Source organism: Gopherus flavomarginatus, chromosome 5, assembly GCF_025201925.1.
Source record: "Gopherus flavomarginatus isolate rGopFla2 chromosome 5, rGopFla2.mat.asm, whole genome shotgun sequence".
NCBI classification, from domain to species: Eukaryota; Metazoa; Chordata; order Testudines; family Testudinidae; genus Gopherus; species Gopherus flavomarginatus.
The window spans coordinates 15,928,814-15,947,645 of record NC_066621.1 but is presented as its reverse complement, the minus strand read 5'-3'; the positions used below and the strand labels follow the sequence as shown (position 1 = coordinate 15,947,645).

Sequence of the window (18,832 nt, the reverse complement as noted above, 5' to 3'; positions counted from 1 at the left end):
TCCATGCCCTATGTTAGGTTTTCATCTTCTCTCTTTTAATATGGTTTCTTTAGACACCTTTTACATTTTGATTTAGTGTTAGTGAGCACTGGTTTGACAACTAAGGGGACCGGAGTCCTCTCTTTATCACAGACGAAACAGCCATGGGCAAGACCGCATCCCTGGGCCACGATCCCATTCCCGGGCCACATAAATGTGCCTCAACTCTGACTTAGAGGAATAAAAAGGGAACTTCAGTCCTTGGTCTCTCTACTGAGACTGCAAGCAAGAGAGCGAATAGCAACAGCAGTTCTGTGATAGGGTCATCTCCCTACTAGCAAGTGGGCTGAGACCCACCAAAATCATTTCACAAAGGCAAGTAGGTAGCCATCACTTGATATCTAGTTTCACTGACTACTGAGCTGGTCGGAATTTGATGTCAGAGGCAAAAGGCTCCATATCTCATTCCCATTCTCCAGCGTGTTACAGAAACACAGAGAGAGATGGTGTCTGCCTGCCATGTGCTGGGCTGGAGTGCAGCACAGTCACTTCCACAGAGTAGCAGCCTCACCGGTTTGATTCTGGAATGCCAAGATTGCTGCACAACTGGCAGGTCCACTCTTGTGACACTGGCTTTGGGGATTCATGACGCCACACGTTCTTCCATTGCATTTCATTTCCTTTTATTTTAATGCCACCATTTTACAACAGAGCGAGATACAGGTATCTGAAATGTGCCTCTTCAGGAGTCTGAAGTACACCCCGACACAGATGGTGGGGGAAAGAATGTTGGCCTCGAACTTAGCTAAGTTCTTCAGTCATCTCCTTAATGCACCTCTCCCAAACCCACCGGTGGAGGTTCAGAGATGCCACCCTCCGACACATCTGCAACTAGTGGATGGCATGGCATGGAGGGAGGATCCTTTCACCACCAGCTTATTTAAACCCATTCACCTACTAGATACAATATTTAAAACTTTTAATATAAAGATAAGTTCATATTCTCGATCCTGAGAAACGTTTAATCTGTTTACGGAATTCTCACTGTAAACAAAGCACCACTGACAGCTCGCGGGGGAGGGAGGGAAAAGGGGACAAGGGAGGAAGACAGCTGCTTGGGGTGGAAGGCACCAGATCTCTTGAACTCTGCAGTTTAGGGCAACCTCACCATCCTGCCTGTCCCTCTCACCTGCTGTCCCCTCTCTGACACCAAGTGGAAACAGACATCCTTTAAAATCATTTTTAAAATGGGAATCAGATCTTTCAAAACCAAAAAAGGTTAAGAAGGGGGTATTGCCTTTCCCCTCCACACAGACACAAACAATTTGAATGTAACAAAAACAAACAAAAAATCGTATCTTCTACAAACGTTTCTCTCTCCTGAAAGCCTGATGAGAGGAAGAGCACAGCCCCTTTGTTCTTTGAGTGACCACCAGTGGCTCCTTCTCCCTCACATACCAGGTGTGGAGAAGTCTCACTAGAAATGGCATCGGTGCTCAATTCCAGCTAAAGAATTATGCTGATCAGTCAGCAAGCCCCGCCCTTCCCAAAGGGGCAGATTGGCATTGCACAAGCTCCAGCCCATTTGGTACAATAGGGCGGAGCTCCAAGTGAGCAGCTCCTTCATGTGGAATCAAGCTCCAAACAGCAATTTCCTAAAGTCACCTGAATGAAGGATAAAAATCATCTCCTACTTCCAAGATTTGACTGCTTCTACACCTAAGGCTTAGCCCAGCCCAGCCCAGCCCCGCCCCACACATAGTCTCTGCTGCTGCTTCTCTCTTGGAACAATTCAATCTAGTGAGCAGGAAAGGAGAGGGGAAGAAAAACATGGACAGTGAAGTATGGTAAAAGTCATGTTCCTGAATACCCAGCATTGCCACAAGGCCAGAGTAAAGGGCCTTGGGGAGTGGGGAGGGAAGCACAGCGGGAATCGAAGTGAATACTGCTGGAGTTTTTGCAAGGGGCAGGGTTGATAATCAACCCTGACAGTCATTCCCAAGGAGCAGGGTTCACAGACTTGCATGCCCTCTGGCGGGAATCCAGAACAGAAGGCTGTACACGTGTACAACTTATACAGCTCTCCTTTGGAAGCAAATTCTCTGAGATGGACAGAGGAGGCAGCTTGGATCCTAGCACACCACCTCCTAACCCAGAGACAAGGAGGGCTTATCCACTGCTTGCAGCCTTTACGTTCCCCCCACCCCCAGAAGTTCCTATGGATATATACATTCTTTTAAAACAAACTCCCTAGGGACAGTCCAATCAGAACCTTACTAATGAAGTATCCCTCCTCCCTCCCCACCCACAGGTCTCTTCTCATCAAAGCCTCATGTCCTATCTGGACACAAATTACTTTTCATTATTTTTTAAAAATAAAAATCTCAAAGAAAAAGGAAAAAAGTGTCCCCAATATCCCCCCTCCCTCATTGTTGCTCCCTTGACACAAGGTAAACTTAAAAAAAAAAGAAAAAAAAATCCACTGCAGCCTTTTCAAGTCACAATAGGATTTCTTATTGTGATGTTGAGTTCCCAGTCTCTAGGGAAAATGGAACAAAAAACCACCCCAAAAAATGAACACTTTCATCTGCAGAGAGAGCGTGTCTCTAGCTCCCGCTTGCAGAAAACAAAATCCATCTGGATCCAGGATACAACTCCTGGGACTCGCACCCATTCCCACAGCCTAGCACTAGCACCGCAGGACTGGCGTGGTTCCAAAGACACTGCTGCTACAGTCGCTCTCCTCACATGGTCCCTTGGCTCCTGGAGCCCAGCTCAAACCAGCCCATCTTCTGTTGGGTCAGGTCCAGGTCCCGTAGCTTAATGCAGACCTCCCCGAGAAGGATGTTCTCCCAGAAGCTCTCCTCGCTCAGGACACTCAGGCGCAGTTCCCGCTGCTGAAGGTCTCCTTTGGGAATCCCGTCGTAGACGAGCTGCAACACAGAGAATGGGGAAGGCCCATACTGGTCAGAACGTGGTACCTTGGCAGCCTGGAGAAGAAAGTTCTCGGTTACAGAATGGGGAATCCCTACTGCTGCTGCCCCATTACTGTGTCTTAATCGTGCTCTGGAGGGAGAGCATAGCTCAGTCTCCATGAGCCATTCAGTGCTTGGCCTCTCTGCTGAGAGGACCAGACAGGAGATGGGCCCTTTTCCCTGGAAACTGGTCCAAGATACCAGTTCATTTGACAAGCTCTTGAACGTTACTCGGTCAGCAGCGATTTTTGATCTCCACTGACCCAAGCAATCCAGCCAGTGCACTAGTAGTGGCAGGCAACTGGATTCCACCCCCGTCCTGGAAGGATGATAAAGATTCACTTAGCTGGCTCTAGATCTAATCTAACCCCATCACAGCTGAATGCTCTTTCCATGAGCCCTACATGAGTGTCAAAGGGAATCAGACAGTACCATTTCATTGTAAGTGGGGTTGCAGGTTTTCCGAGCCACTTTGGTTTTTCTCTTGGTGGTTTTCTGGGGGTCAGGCAAGAGATATATCTTGACATAAGGGTCGGGATCATTCCCGTCCTGGAGAGGCTGCTACAAGAGGGAGACACCAAACAAACCCCAGTCATTTCCATGGCACCAGGACACAGACGGAGCCTGCGCAGCAGCCACAGCTGCTGCTGGGATACAAGACACCTACCAGGCCTCGGATGTGCATCACCATGATGAAGAGCTTGTTGTTCTTGTAAGAGATGGACAGCTTCACCTCCCCTCCCACCTTCCCGATGGGCCGAGACCACGTGGCATCTGGAAAGAGGCAAAGGACAGAGATAGTGGGCAGTGCCTACCAGTGCAGGGAGTGAGCTACAGAGGCCAGCGTAGGCCAGAGACCAAGCAGCGACACAGCTGTGCAGCAGCAATTCTAAACGTGCCAGCTTCTTAGGAAGAAGAATATTTGAACTTCAATGGAATCCCCTGGAGCAGCTGTTTTCCCCTTAGGTAACCACTACATCAACTTTCATTCTCCTGCTCCATCAAGGGGTCAGGAAGGAATCTACTGCTGTGGTTTAGTACAACACAATACAGGTACATTGTGTGGGTGCGTTACACCTTCCCTTTGACATGCCTGATATTAGCCTCTATACCAGACTAGATGGACCATATACAATGAATAGTGATACCTGCGGGCTTTGGAGCTGGATTGGTGCCTGCAGCCTTCTCATCCCGCGGGAGGGGGTGGAAGAACGTATACACAAGATCACACTGCAAGGCAAGAATAGCACACGTCTGGCTTGTATCACACAGAGGTAACAGGCTCTTTTCTCCATCCATAAACATGTCCTGCACACTTCAAAGCAAGATATGTAACTCCACCATCAGTAATTAATATAGCACCTTCCATCCTCCAGAATCCCAAGTCAGAGGAACAACTCACCACTTAGATGGTGCATCTGATCTTCAAAGAACTTTACAACCTGGAGTTAAGACTTACAACCCACCTGGGATCAAAGCTAATGTTCCTGTCCCCATTTTACAGATGGGGAAACGGAGGCACAGAGAGACCCGACTTGCCCACTTCTCAGTAACAGTCTGGAAAAGGGCCAAGGAATCCTGTCCCTTAGTCACTTGCTGTATTCACTAGATAACACTCCCTCCTAGAACTTATCTATTAAGCCACGTATGCTAGATCAACCTTCTCCACGGTGGACTGAGAGGCGCTGAGAAGAGAATCTTACCTCAGCCACCTCTGAGGCTGAGTGGATCAGATGCCAGATGTAGCCATTCAGCTCCTCTTTCCTCCTGTCGGCCATTGCCTCGCCGCGTGACCGGCCGATCACAAACCTACTGGGGAAACTGACCAGTTGTGTGTGTGCAGGAGAGAGAGAGAGAGAAACAGTTAGCAAGTCCCCAGTCCAGGGCAGCAGAATGTACTGCTGAAGCAGTAGTGCTCCAAAGCGAACTGCTCTTGCCCGAGGCAGCAAGTGTTGGTCTGAGGCACATCACACCACAATGGTGCTGGCTCGATTGTTTCTCAGTAACAAAATCTAGAGGACTTTCCAGGCCATTCTGGACAGGTGCTGCCAGCAAACACTGGTGGGCAGGGAACATTGGCAGGATGGGAGCGCCATAAAGCCAACGATAGCTGGATCCTGACAGGTATCTCTCAGCACCAAGAGAATCAAGAAGGGCTTGGTCTGGGTGGGTGCTGTCTGGAGCCAGGGAGAGCTGTAGTGGGCTGAGTCAAGTTCCAATGGACAGGGTAAGTCAGGAAGCAGCATTGGGGGAGAAGGGGGACAATAGGGAGACACTTGTCCTCATGGGTCATGCCTGGAGGCAGGTAAAGCAAGCCAGGGAGGCGCATCCTCCCTCCCAGCATGCACCCGCCCAGAGATGAACCAAGCCTCAAACCAGCTGCAGAGTAGAGTAGTCAGCCCCTTTTCTCCAGGGGTGGGACAAAAAACAGTGCTGAGGAAGAGAGGAGGGGTAGCAGGGCTACCTGGGCAGGTGGGAGGAGGGGAAGATGAGGCGTAGCTTGCTGTGCAGCTCCTGGAACTCCTCAAAGGTACGCTGGACATAGGTGACCTCGCAGGGGCTCTCCCGCTGCACCTTCACGATGTATGTCTGCAAGACAGGGAGGCAGAGCCTGGTATCGCTTGCATGCCCGAGTCTGATCTCACTTACACCAGTACAGATTGAGAGCAGCCCACCTGACGTCCAGGTTAGCTCAGAATCATACCCACCATGCATGCACTGAAATGCAAGAAGTTTGGAAATCAGACTGAGGTTAAATGGTTGCTTTTGGCATCACTTCAGACCCAGTTAAAGGCTGGGGAAAGTTTTCAGGAACATGCGTTGAAGGGAGGCAAACGTTCAAGTCACCTTAGAAGGAGTCATGGAAGGGTAAGTGGAAAGCACTGGTTTCTAATCAAATCATATAGTGCAAGGGCAGCCATCCAATGATTGTTCTCTGGCAGAAGGGAAATGTGGGACCTGAGTTTGCCCCCTCTAAACCACTAACTATTCCTAGTGAGGCCAGAATCAAGAAAATGCTGCAGCAGCCTTCATTTGGTTTGTGTCTCTGCCCCTGGGTCTCCACTGAATGGCAGTAGACTGGGCCTTCCTCCTAACCCACCCCTCTGCACAGAATCCCTTTCCCAGATCTCTCATCTCCCCCTGGCACATGTCCGGCAGAAGGAGAGCTGCAACACTCACATAGCCTTTGCTGGGGTTGAAGACTTTCTCGTGGCGGCAAAGGAAGACATCGCGGATCCGGCCAGATGTCTTGAGCGTGTGCACGCGAGGGGCAAAGGAAAGCACGGGGCGGGTGTCTGAGCTTGTGAACTTCATCTGTGCCAGGTTGTGGATGAAGAAGTTGAGCTTGGTGGCCACGCTGCCCAGGCTGGACTCGATCAACCTGCAGCGAGGGAGGGCAGCATCTCAGTGAGAGAGGGGGACGCCACCCTGGGCCAAAGGCAGCTGCCATTCATAGCACCCCTGGCTCCTAAACTCTCCTGAGTGCACAAAGGCCCCTCAACCAGGGATGCTGGGACACAAAGAGCCTGGCTCCTTTCCTAGGAGTGGGTGTACAGCCACTGAAGGCCCTTCCATCTCTCCCTGGTGACAGAGGGGTGCCCCTTCCCCATCTGTCACTCAGCACCAGCTGCATCCTTTTACCTGGTGAAATAGGTGGTGGCGTCGGCTTCGGAGTCCTGCGGCCGCAGGGCGTCATAGACATACTTGAGGTCCTCGAGGTCGGAGAGCTCTGGAATACCACAGGACAGCATCTGGGGAGCAGGGCAGCCAGGTCAGTGCCAGGAGCCCAAAAGGTGGGGAAGAAGCAGGGAGAGGGAGAGGGACCAGCCAGTCCTGGGGCCTCTACTGTAAACATGGCCCAGGTGCGGGTCAAGATGGCCTGTCCAGCATCCCCACTAAAGACTCCTCCAGCGGAGAGGGACGGGGACTCTCCCCATAACACACATCCACACCCCATGAGATGTACTTAGTGAGCCCAGCCCAGCGCTGGGTGTGTCTGCCTGGATCCGAGTCACCCACATGGGTGAGGAATGTCAGGTGAGCTCCGTATGATTAGGCAGTCAGTGCTGCACTTCAGACAGCCAGAGGGGCGCTTGTGTGAAACTAAGCACACACCTCCCCCCAAGGGTGGAGCACGCTGCTTTCATAGCGCTATCAGATGGGACACGAGAGCCCAGAGTAGGGGGCAGAACCAGAGAAGCCAAGAGGCAGCTGCAGACTCCGAGGGGGAAGGGAATTTCCCACCACTGGGGGTGGGAGGCTTCTAAAGGCCTGGGCATGGAGAGTGGCCCGCTCTTTAGAGATCCAGCGAGAGCAAAGCTGCCCTGGTGCCTGGATCAGGGCAGCCCCCCCTCCATGTTCTCACCAGGCCCAGCAGGTTGAGGAAGAGGTGGGTGTGCTTGCGGATCAGGTTGTACGCCTGGCAGCAGAGATCCACAAAGTCATGGAAGCGGCTGGAGGGCTTGTCACCACCATTAATGACATAGGCCATGTCCGAGGTGAAGACGAACGGGGCCCGGTCCCTGCATCACAGAAAGAGACACGTGCCCAGATCAGCACAGGGAGTGCAGCAGAGGGGCCGACCATGGGAAATGGAACAGACAGCCACTCCAGTCTGTCCTGCATCCATCACAACACACCCTGATCCAGCCAGGCTCCCTAACAGCCGCACAGCAGACCTTCCAAACCACTGTGCCCACAATACAAACTGTAGCCCTGTAATCTCACAGAAATATGGCCGTCCCCAGCACAACAGCTGCAGGGAGATGTTGTTTGGTCAAGGGAGCCAGGATTAAGCTCTGCTCAAGCATATAGTACAATGGGAGCGATCTCACCCCTCTGCCAGGCTCCTGTGGGTGACACCCACCTTTTGATGTTGCCAAACATCTGGGCATGGCCCAGGAACCTGCCGAAGTCAATGTGGAACATGTGGCCGGTGGTTTTGAGCATGATGTTGTCGTTGTGCCGGTCGCAGATCCCCAGCACGTAGGTGGCCACGCAGCAGCCGGCGCATGAATAGATGAAGTTCTCCACCGCCTGGGAGAGGGAGAAGGGGTTAGAGCAGGCAAGGGGGGAAGAGAGACTTCAAAAAGGAATTGAGAGGAAGGGGAGAGCGCATGGGAATGTTTAGTCCCACACTCTCAGGAGCAAGCCTGGTCCGTGGGATGGAGGGGGGCACTTAATGATGCTCAGCTCCCCCACCCACCTTCACCAGTAACAAAGCATTAAAAAAAAAAACAAAAACAACCCCCCCCCCCCAAAAAAAAAACCTTGCACTCTTGCTGTAGGTCCTGCATGTAAACAAATCTGTGGGTACAGAATCACAGGGCTGGAAGGGACCTCAAAAAGCCATCTAGTTCAGGCCCCTGTGCTGAGTCAGGACCAAGCAGACCATCCCTGACAGGTGGTTGTCCAGCTTGTCCTTAAATGCAGGCACAATCCAGGAGCACAGGTGCAGCTGACTGGCTTGGTTTATGCAAAGGTCAAGATCAAGTTCACTTACTGAAGGTCCTAAACAAAGCTAAGCGTGTGGCCGAGCCAGGCTCGGGGTACATCTGTTGGCCGTTGTTTAGGTGGAGGGCTTACAAGAAGTTAAGCATATTGGTTGGGGCATTCGTTTGTGCATCATCTCATGCTGCAGAGGCTATCTGCCTCCCTTGGACCCCTGCTCCCTGCCCTATAGAGGTATTTGTACGGCCCCTTTTCATTCCAAAGTCACCCTGCTGCATCCCACTTCACTACCTTCTCGTACTCATCCTCCGTGGGATTGTGCTTCTGCAGCCAGTCTGCCAGGGGGCGATCCTTGAAGGAGCCCGTCACCCCATGCTCCACCTGGATCTTGCGCAGAGTCTCTGCGTTGGGGATCATCTCCACCATGCCTGGAAGAGGAGGCGGCAGGTATAAGGTCAGCACCCAGAATCGCCACTCGCTCTGTCCATTCAAACCCCTCCCCCTGCCCCGGGTGGTGCAGAGAGATCCCAGCCTGGGTCCCCAAGGTCTCAGCAGCCCCTTGAAGGGCCAGCCATCACCAATTTGCATGCCTCAATTTGAGAGCCTGACTTGAGGCACCTTGGGCCTGATTTTCAGAAGGGCTGAATGTCTGCAGCTGCACTGACCAAAATCTGCCTCTGAAAATCAGACTGCAAGAGTCTTCCACAGCATCTCCCTCTGGTGGCAGAGATGCAAGGCAACTCCCATGGATAGGAAAGACTCTGGGAAGGCAGGACAGTGCTGGGCAAGGTACATCCCTATGGATTTAACTGGTGGGGAGAGATACAGGAGGCCAGAGGGTCCTGAGCCCTTATGCCAAATTTACCCCCCTCATGAACTGGTACGTAGGCAAGAGCTGAAGTCTGGTATTATCCAATCCTTGTGGAAAGCCCAGGGTATATCTACCAGCTCCCATGGCACAGGGGCAGTGAGAGTCCATCCCTGTGGCACTCTAAGGGGGATGGGACATTTAGAGCCTGCTCAGAGGTGCAGGGTCATGAAGCCTTGAGTCCCTGCCTTGCAGGGAGGCCAAAGACCTTGGCTATTTCAGGTAGCTCTGACAGCAGCTCAGTAGGCAATGGATGTGCAGGCACCAATGCCTCAGACCTCTGCAGAAGCTGGGTTTCTAGGCGGAGTTAAATACCATCCAGTTAGCTCTGACTACTGAGGGGCAGCGAGCCACCTGTGCCGCCGTCCTGCCTTACGGGATGCCTCGGGGCACACCCAGTAACAGGTCCAGGGGGAAAAGCTACCCTCTTCACCCCCTGCACCTGCTGACTGATATTAGCCTGTGCTGTGGTTCTCTGGCCACAGCTGCACAGCGGTCTTCAAGGGACGCCATTACAGCAGCCAGTGGATGCCACCTCCAGAAAGCTCCGCTTGAAGCACCTGCCTCACCTTCCTCCAGAAAAGGGGGTTTGGACTTAAATGTGTCAGAGACCGCATCCACACTGCAGCAGAGACATACCCAAAGGGACAGTCGCTGGGTTCATGGGCTGTTTACCCTAGCTCTGCAGCCACTGAATTCCTTACAGTGTCCCCATGCTGAGAGCATCACAGCCCCAGAGGAGCAGCAACACCTGAAGAGAACTCCTGGGAGGAAAATGGGAGACCATCACACCCAGGCTCCGACTTACCCCGGCCCCGGCCAGTTGAGAAGCAACGAAAGATGACCATGCGCATGTCCAGCCCCTCCTGCACCCAGATCTTATTCATAATCCGGATCATCTGAAGCGTCAGCATGTCCTGCCGGAGGTCGTCTCCACACTGGCAGTCACAGGAGGGAAGGCGCTTGGTCACAACTGGAGCATTTCCATGAAGCCAACAAGTTCACGGTTCCCTCTCCCAGGGACGATCTCACACACCCTCCCCACAGAGGCTCTTCTAGATTTAAAGAGGGCACTGCCAGCTTTGCCCCTGCCCAGCACAGCCTTCATAAACCCCACAATTCACGAATGCAGGATGGGTGTCTTCCACTATGTGTCTGGGGCTAAAGGGGGCTCACTTTTAGGGGGGGACAGATGCGATTCTGTGGGAGCCGAGTGAGTGGGAACATCACGGGAGAGGTGCCAACAGTCAGGTCTAGACTGTGGAATAGGAAAGGGCTGGACGTCTCCTCGCTTGGAACACTGAACGCGGAACTGAGCACCAGCCCAGGGGAATAGATTGTAGAGAATGACACTGCCCCTGAGCTACATGATCCAATTGGCTTTTTAAACCTTCAGCTTCTGTGGCAGGGATTTTGTAGGTGAAGAACTGGACTCAAGTGCCTTCTGTTGATGGCATCCAGAGGGTCTCCCACCCCGCACCTTGCTATTTAGTGAGAGCATTTCTAGGGGAACTAGGGTTTGTCACGCAGTCATGGCTTGCAGTGGAGCTGGTTCCCATCACAGTTCAGAGACCTTTGCTCACTTCTTGTTTGACAATCACCTGGTCTCACAGCTGCTGCAGAGACAGGAGCAGCCAGAGAGGGGGAAGTGTCCTACTGGCTAATACTCTGCAATGAACTTCTCCCGACTTTGAACTGGAAGCCTCAGCAATGGCTGTTTGATCAGAACCGCCTGTGCCAGAGGCGCAGGCACAGAGCCAACCAGATAAGCAGCAGCAGCAGCAGAGCTCACCTTAAAGATAACACGGATGTTCTCCCCGAGGGCATCCACGTTCTGGAAGGAGAGCTTCAGGGGCACGGCGTTGGAGTTGAAATAGGAGCAGTCCTGCCGCCAGGGAGGGAAGGAAGAGACTGTCAGGAAGAACCAGAGCTACCCGGGGATATGAACATTGCTGCAGGCCTGAGCATCCTAGGGTTATGATCTCAGTCTGCCAAGGGACATAGGCCTCCTCTGGTCAATTCCCTGTCAGTAGGACAGCAGCATCAACCAACCTGCCCCCTGCAGGCATCACCAGCTCTGGGCCCTGGCTATTTGGGATGTGTACAGCCACCAGGCCCAACACTCGGGCCAGGGGATTTGTGCACTAGCCAGTCACCAGGCTTCTCTCTGCCTAGCTCACGCAAGGCCCTTGGAGGCATTTGACTCATGTCTCCAAACCCACGACGAGGTTCAGCTAGACAGGCATTGCAGCTCGCGGGAGGCAGAGAGCTGGATGCAGGTGGGTTCATGGGGATGAGGTGCAGATCAGGAGCCAATCTGGAGCATTGGGACAGGTGGAGAGGAGACACAGGGCTGGGGGTCAGGAGCACATGGGTCCGAGGTACACGGGTCCGAGGTACACAGGCTGAGTACGGGTGCTCTTTGCGGGGTAGGTAGATTAGGGGGAGTCTGATAGATGGACGATGCAAAAGGTCTCCTCATAAGAATCCATCATCTTGGCATTCTGTGCCCCGGGGGAAGTTAGCCCTACTACAGCAGGTGGAGCAGCAGCCCCGGTCCTGATTCCCTTCTTGCCCTGGCTCGGTCACTCACCCTGGGCACGATGCCCTTCACCAGCAGGCTGGGGCTAAGCGGCAGGCGGCAGGAGCCATTGGTGCTGAAGAACTGTTTCACGTCGACCAGCCCATCTCGGAGAATGGCCTGCCGGAGACGCAGGGAGGGGTGGGTCACAGCCTCGCATGCACATCCCCACCCACAGCCCTGCCAACAACCCAGTGCCCCTGGAGGGATCGACTGGCTGAGGGCAAGCTCCAATCCCTTCCCAACGGCAGCTTCTCACTCTCCAGCTGCAATGCGTGCCTGGGAACCCTGCCTTGCTCAGTGACCCCTGAAGAAACAGCACTAGGCAGGCCTGCCTGGTCACCCTCACCTGGAGGGAAGTGTCCATGACCTCAAGGAATTATGGGCGAGGAGGTTGGGGGAGCCTCGGCACATGTGAGGTATGGAAGGCCCCTCAGTGGGGGATGGGAGTTGGAGGAGAAGGAGAAACAATGCTCCTATCCCATGGCCCTTCAGCAACTCCTGAAGTGCAGCCAGCACTCCTACATGGCTCCCAACAGTGCCTCCGACTGGATGAGGTGGGAACTGGAGCAGCCGGGAGGTCCCCTGACAACCAGCGCTCTTGGCCTGCTCCCTGCAGACAGAGGAGCACTGTCTGTCACCAAAGCGAGCAGCCCCTTGAGTTTTGTAGTTTCAGTCTGACTCCCCTGCCCTTCCCACAGGTACAGGCTAAGCACCAACCTGTCGCGAGGACGGTGCAGCCTCCCGAACCTGCTGGGCCAGCTTGGCCAGGGTGTTGACCAGGCAGCACTGCCGGTCGAACTCCTCTCGCAGGCCTTTGCCACAGCAGCAGAGCAGGGCTGCCAGCAGGTACTGGTAGCGGATGCTGAACTGGGAGTCCTTGAGTCCATCCTTCAGCAGCCTGGGGGAGGAGGGCAGCATGGAGAGGTCAGGACAAAGGGCTCCAACCCTTCTCATTCCTACTGTCCCCAGTTCAGGAACTCCAGAGTGGGGAGCTGAGGCTTGCATCTCATAGGCTAAGAGGGGCACAAGTCATGACTGGTGATGTTAATGGTGGGATGCCCACTCCCCGGGCACCCCCATCTCTTGGGCAGGTCCCAGCTGAGCACAGACCCCTCCCAAAGGCTGCAGCACACACACTAACATTACCAGAAGAAGTAATGGGTGATTCTCAGGTCACAGATGGCTCGCTTCATAAGGAACCGTACCAGGGGGCTGTCCAGGTAGCACTCATACTTCAGGGCCTGGAAGGAGAAAAGCAAGGACATTTCTCCATCAGCAGGCTGGACAGGTCTGGCACTGACCATAGGCCATGCTGTTCACTGAGTCATTCAGACCAACGTGCCTCACCTGCACCAGCTGCGGCAGGTAATCCAGCAGCTCTGCATCCGACATGGAGTCGATCCAGTGTACGGCTGTCCTCCTCACCTCCTGATCCGGGAACCTACAGCCACAAGCCACACATCACTGGGAGGAGGTCACAGCAGGCTCTCTCCAGAGGAACTCAGCCCACCTGCCTGCAGATGAGACCACCGAGTTCTCTGCAGAGGGTCTGCTGCTGCTGCCATCACAGCCTCTCATAGGTGCACTGTGGAGGTGCTGGGAAAAGCACAGCTGCAGCCTCCCAGGCAAACCACGTCATCCCCCTCGGAATGCCACAAAACATGGGAACGGAGAGGTCTGTCCTGTCTCGAGAAAGTCTTCTGGTTCCCTTATCCACCCTTTTTATTTTCTGGGTGAGTTCCTGTTGGATCAGTTCCCCCAGTTCCCCTACTGTGCTCACTACCAGGCAGTAGGTCATGGTTGTAATATTAAAGGGAATACTGGTAGACGATAGCCAGTCTATACCCACCTCCCCCATGCCCAACCTGTGGGCAAAGATTCTAAACCCACGTATGCCCAGCCTGTGCCCCCGTTCCTCCCCCTCCCCTCCATGGTGACACAGCACAGTTTTAGGATTGTTTGGGGTTCAGATGTTCATAGGATTTGGATGCATCTTAATGCGGCGACTGGCTGAGAGGCAGAAGCCACAGCCCCCAGTGAGTGGCTGGGGCAAGGAAAAGAAGTGGTCTTTGCCCACCACACGTCCACCCCCCAGGACAGACTCCCCAGGCAGTGGCTTACGTTGCATGCAAGAGCCCGAGGGCATCCTGATGGTTCATGTAAGTCCATTGCTTCAGCAGGGCATAGATATCAGGCAGGCAGGCCCACTCCCAGCTGGGGGCACTGGTGAGCAGCAGAGGCAGCGATCCAGGCTGCTCATGGCAGTAATAGCGCTTCTCCCACAGTCTCTTCCGGTCAGTGTCCGTCAGCCTAGGGCAGCAAAGGTCACAAGACACAGATCTCAGTCCCTTGGGAGAGCAGTACGTTTCCATCCCTGCTGTACATATGGGGGCCCTGAGGCCCAGAGCAGGGGAGTGACTTGCCCAGGGTCAAAGAGCCCTGAAGAGAGGGCTTGACACTGGTGTTACTGGGAACAGGTTCTGGCTCTAGGAATCTCAGAGCAGGACAAGAAATAAAAGGGTCATTGCTCTGAATGGCCACAAGAGAGCAGGAAAGTCAACCCTGGGGCACCCACTTTGGCTCCTGTTACTAGGACTGGGTAGGGCTGCCTAAGAGAAGACCTGAAGCTTGTCGCTTTCACGATGGAAACTGGTCCCATAAAAGACATTACCTCACCCATCTCGTCTCTCTAATATCCTAGGACCAATGTGACCTAGTGGCTTATGAATCAATCCCATTTTCTGAGGAAGGCAGCTGGATCAAGTCCTGATCAAGCAGCATAAACCCTTCCACCTCAAGCCTGATAGATTCAGGGGGTCAGCTGGCCGGGCGGAGGCAAGTGACATTGATTCCTCCGGACACATCTTAGCTGATTTTCAGCTTGGATTGAAATTGAGGAAGATGAGGCAAGGAGAATTTCAACCCCTCCCCCCGCAACTGTTCTCTCCCCCTGAAAATCCTGATCAGCACTGTAGCAACTTAGAGCCCCTGGGCTGCACACGATTTTCCATTCCAGTGACTGCAGGGAGTGACAATCCCTCACTCCTGGGCCTGGATCTTACAGAGGCAAATCACACTAGTGCATTGTAGCCCCAGTGAAATGAGTTTGGCAGGTCTCAAGGTGTGTCTACACTACAATCATGGGGTGTACTTGCAGCTCTCGTAGATTTACCCAAGCTAGATTTGATCTAGTTTGGGTCCTGGAGCAGTGAACCTGCAGCAGCGTGGGCTTTGGCCCGGGCTAGCCACCAGAGTCATTTTCCACGGTTGCAGGCAGGATTGTACAGACCATGCTGCTGTGGCTTCAGCACTCTGTTACCCAAGATAGCCTGTAGACATAACCTTAGTGCCTAGCGGACATTTCTCCACATCACAGACCAGTGCACAGTTCAATGTGCTTGGCAGAGCTGCAATAGTGGAGGCTGGGTTGGCACTGAGGTGCATTGGCAGAGTTGGTAGGGAGTAGCTCAGGGCTGGAATAGCAAGGCTGCAGATCTGTACTGAGGAGCATCAGCAGAGCTGAGTGTGTGGGAAACCGACCCACTCAACTCCCAGGCCTAGGTCCATTCCCAGACACTCCCTTTCACGATTACTACAGAGCTCGCCCAAAACAAACAAAGGCAAAGGAAAGCGAAAGCGCTGCCTGCGTAGGAGAAGGTGGGAACGACCCACCCTGGCAATGAACCGGACGAGCTCCGGAGCAGGCGGGCCAGACACTGCCCTCCCAGAGCACAATGCCAGGAAGGGCTGGGTGCCTCCTGCTAGTTCCCAGCACTGCGCCCTGTTCCTCTAGGAAGTGTCACGTTTCAAGCCAACAGCTGCAGCAAGTGTGGGGCGACCACGTGGCCTGGATCAGCTGGCAAAGGAACAGGGACAGCAAGGCTCCTTATTCCCACTCCATTGAGACTGGAACATACCTGACTGGCTGCATTCCGGCCCACAGGAGTGGGCTCAAACGCCTCCCCTCCAGCCCGCCACCTGTTCTCTGCTGAGCCTCTGTCTCTCTCCTCTGCCAGAGGGGCAGCTCCCAGTGCCACCTGGAGTCGGGACTCAGGGGGTCTTTTGCAGGGGCTGCGGCAGGAAGTGATCTGCCTGTGGGTTTGGGACCCAGATCCGCAGCCCCAGGTGGGAGTGACCAAGATGGAGGACTGAGCTTGCCCACTTCTGGCTTTTTATTATTCTTCTAGACCCAACGGCTCTGGGAGGCTCATCCCTGCACCAAGGCCCAATCCATCCAACAGCTGGGGAATGGGGCACAAGTAGAACTTGCCTCCCCTTCCCACTTCTCTCGGGCCTTGCTTAGACTAGAAGCTCCATGAGCGTCTCTGTGTTTGCAGAGCACCCGGCACTTTTGCCACGCCGGATACAGCAATGGTAATAAGGATCATTCCGAAGAAGAATGCTGAAGCAGATGCTGTACCCAGCATGGGAGCAGCTGGCAGAGAGTTTGTTGTAGGCACCAGCACGGGGCACACTCTGCCCCAGCAGCAGAGTGTGTGGCTGTAGGGCAGATATCACACCTGGTGACCGGGATGTGCCTGTGTTCTGAATTTGGCCTTAGGGGGTGGGGCTATTATAGAGGGTACACAAAGGCAGGGGCAGGAGCCAGAGCCAGGGATACATGCCTGCATGAGACTGTGGAGAGGGAATGAGGATGCAGAATGGCCCCTGAGCTTGGGGAAGAGTCAGCTCCACAAAACCACAGGCGTTGCGGGGCAGGAGAGATGAGATGGGGTGGGGGTGCCAGGGCTCTGTGGTGCTTAGAGATGGAGAACTGGAGGAGAAGGAGGGTGAGGTGGGCCAGGTGCCACATGCTACAGAGGCTGTAATGAACCTTAGATTGAGGGTGGACCTCCCCGCTTCAGCAGGCACATGCAGGGCAGCCTGGCAGGAGGTACGGATGCCCTGTGGAGCCATGTGTGGGGCTGAATGAGTAAGAGGGGGAACGTTGCTTGCTGGTTTTTCCCAGCTGGTTCCAAGAGACTGGGCCCTACCAGGTTCCCTGGGACCTTTCCGTTTCCCAGTGTCTATTAGAGAAGAAGGACAGATACTACCCCCTGCCCTGCTGGTCGGGATCATACCCTAGGAGTGAGCTCAGCCTGCAGTGAGCTGCCTTGCATGTGGCAACGACACCTGATCCTTCCTGTTTATAGACATGTCTGTGATGCAGAGGCGTAGGCTGGGCTAGCCAGCTGCCCTGGGCAGAGGGGGAAGCGGGGGTGAGGAGGCTGGAGACACCTTCCTTGTAAACACATCTGGAGAAGGCAGTTTCTTCTCACTCAGCCATCTGCCAGAGCGCAAGGCCGGGGAGCTCAGGGGAAGGACAGATGAACAGCCTGAAAACAGCTGCCTTCAGAGAGGGAGCATGGGGGGCAGAAGCATCAAACCTGATCCCTGACCTTCAGCCCTCACCTCTCCTTAGGGAGCTTCCCAGCTCCTTGTGTGGTTCTCAGGACCAACAGTGCCACTATTGGAGCCCCAGCCTGCCAGAGATGAGGGTCAGACCCTCACATGACTCCCCTCTGGTCCTGCTGCTGACAGACAGCACATGTGTGCAGGGCGAGGATGGGGGCAGAGCGTGAGATCAGAGATCAGGCTGGTCTGAGAGTCACAAACCTGCCTGGCCACAGACCCTGATCCAAAGGCTATTAAGGCAGAGGGAGTTTTTCTGTTGCCTTCAACTTTGGATCAGGGCCCAAGAGACCCCTTCTCCCACAGACAGACTTCTGAGGAGAAAACCCAATGGAGATCCACCCACACCAGCCAGCCCCCCAAGTCATGGGTATCCACATTTGACTGTTTCTTTGTGCAGTGCCCATTAGCGAGCTACAGTCCAGGGCAGGAGAGCTGAAGACAGCATCTGGGCCAAGGTCTTGCCTCCCCGCGTGTCATCCCTGTGGTGTGTGCGTCCCCGCCCCCCCCACAGGCACTGCCTCTCACCAGTACAGCGATTCCTTCTGCATCACCTCCTTCAGCTTGCGCTGGTCCTCCTTGCCCAAGCTGCGGAACTCGTACTTGGGGCTGAACTCAGCAGCCGGTGGGCTCGTGAACGTCACGTTGAAGGCAGAGGCTGGGAAATCGATCTGCAGAGCGGGAGGAAGAGCAGGTCAGATGTCACCCAGCAGGCTCTGTTAACATGCTACTACCTTGCTCAAGGGTACGTGGGGCACACAGGATGCTCTTGCCTCATATTACAGACCCCAAGGCACATGGTGTTCTCAGGATACCTGCATCCCCCACCCCATGTTACTGTTCCCCCAAGATAGGTGGGATTCTGGGAATGCCAACATCCCCTCGCCTTGTGCTTCTGCCCTGAGGCAGGTAGGATGCCCAGGCTTCCTGCAGCCCCACGTGCTGTGCAATTGCTGTGTGTTCACTCAACTGGCCATTGCAATGCTCATTACTAAGGCTGTGAAACTCGTCACACACAGGGCCCTCCCAGAGGGGAACGTGAAACCGACAAGGGCGGGATTGCCCTTGTGTCCGCCTCACAGCCAGGTGCTACCACCCCCATAAGCCATGAACTGGGAAGTGCTGGGAAACTTCCAAGCCAGGTGCACTCAGGGCCATTAGGAATAAGGACCTGTGAGAAGAGAGACTCACAGCTTACCCCGCCCTGCGCAGCGTCCCAGTCTGGAGCCCAGCTGACTCAGCCCCTGCCCCTCCCAGCATTCCCTACTATGGAGCCAACAGAGCAACTGCTTCCTCTCCCCCTCAGCCACCTGCATGTTCTGGATGCCACAGGCGGGTGAGGGGCACCAAGGACGCACAGCAGGCTGCCCCCTCTGATTGGCATGACCAGATACAGAGTCCCAGCTGCATGGCTAGTGACCAACTGGTGCAGTGAGATAAAGGGCCAGTCCTCTCACCCCTCTGCTGTGCTAAGACCTTGCCCTGGATTTGAGGGGCACGTATACCCCAGAATGCGATCCAGTTAATTGCAACCATACACCTCTACCCTGATATAACGCCACC

At 54.3% G+C, this 18,832-nt stretch overlaps 1 protein-coding gene across 5 annotated transcripts in view; it reads right to left on the bottom strand.

Annotated features, from left to right (window-relative positions):
* Positions 1-645: 645 nt before the first annotated feature.
* The window catches only part of PIK3C2B (phosphatidylinositol-4-phosphate 3-kinase catalytic subunit type 2 beta), an 86,329-nt gene continuing 68,142 nt past the window's right edge, over positions 646-18,832 (bottom strand). For all 5 annotated transcript variants that reach the window (XM_050957120.1, XM_050957121.1, XM_050957122.1 and 2 more), the window contains 19 exons: positions 17,798-17,940; positions 13,979-14,167; positions 13,205-13,298; positions 13,004-13,098; positions 12,575-12,755; positions 11,867-11,974; positions 11,066-11,158; positions 10,082-10,211; positions 8,697-8,833; positions 7,822-7,991; positions 7,321-7,477; positions 6,597-6,706; positions 6,135-6,336; positions 5,419-5,543; positions 4,658-4,775; positions 4,103-4,184; positions 3,622-3,728; positions 3,387-3,515; positions 646-2,912 (listed from right to left, as the gene is read on the bottom strand). In XM_050957120.1, the coding sequence (XP_050813077.1) occupies positions 2,724-2,912; positions 3,387-3,515; positions 3,622-3,728; positions 4,103-4,184; positions 4,658-4,775; positions 5,419-5,543; positions 6,135-6,336; positions 6,597-6,706; positions 7,321-7,477; positions 7,822-7,991; positions 8,697-8,833; positions 10,082-10,211; positions 11,066-11,158; positions 11,867-11,974; positions 12,575-12,755; positions 13,004-13,098; positions 13,205-13,298; positions 13,979-14,167; positions 17,798-17,940 (2,559 nt within the window). In that variant the 3' untranslated portion in view covers positions 646-2,723. The remainder of the gene's footprint in view (positions 2,913-3,386; positions 3,516-3,621; positions 3,729-4,102; positions 4,185-4,657; positions 4,776-5,418; positions 5,544-6,134; positions 6,337-6,596; positions 6,707-7,320; positions 7,478-7,821; positions 7,992-8,696; positions 8,834-10,081; positions 10,212-11,065; positions 11,159-11,866; positions 11,975-12,574; positions 12,756-13,003; positions 13,099-13,204; positions 13,299-13,978; positions 14,168-17,797; positions 17,941-18,832) is intronic.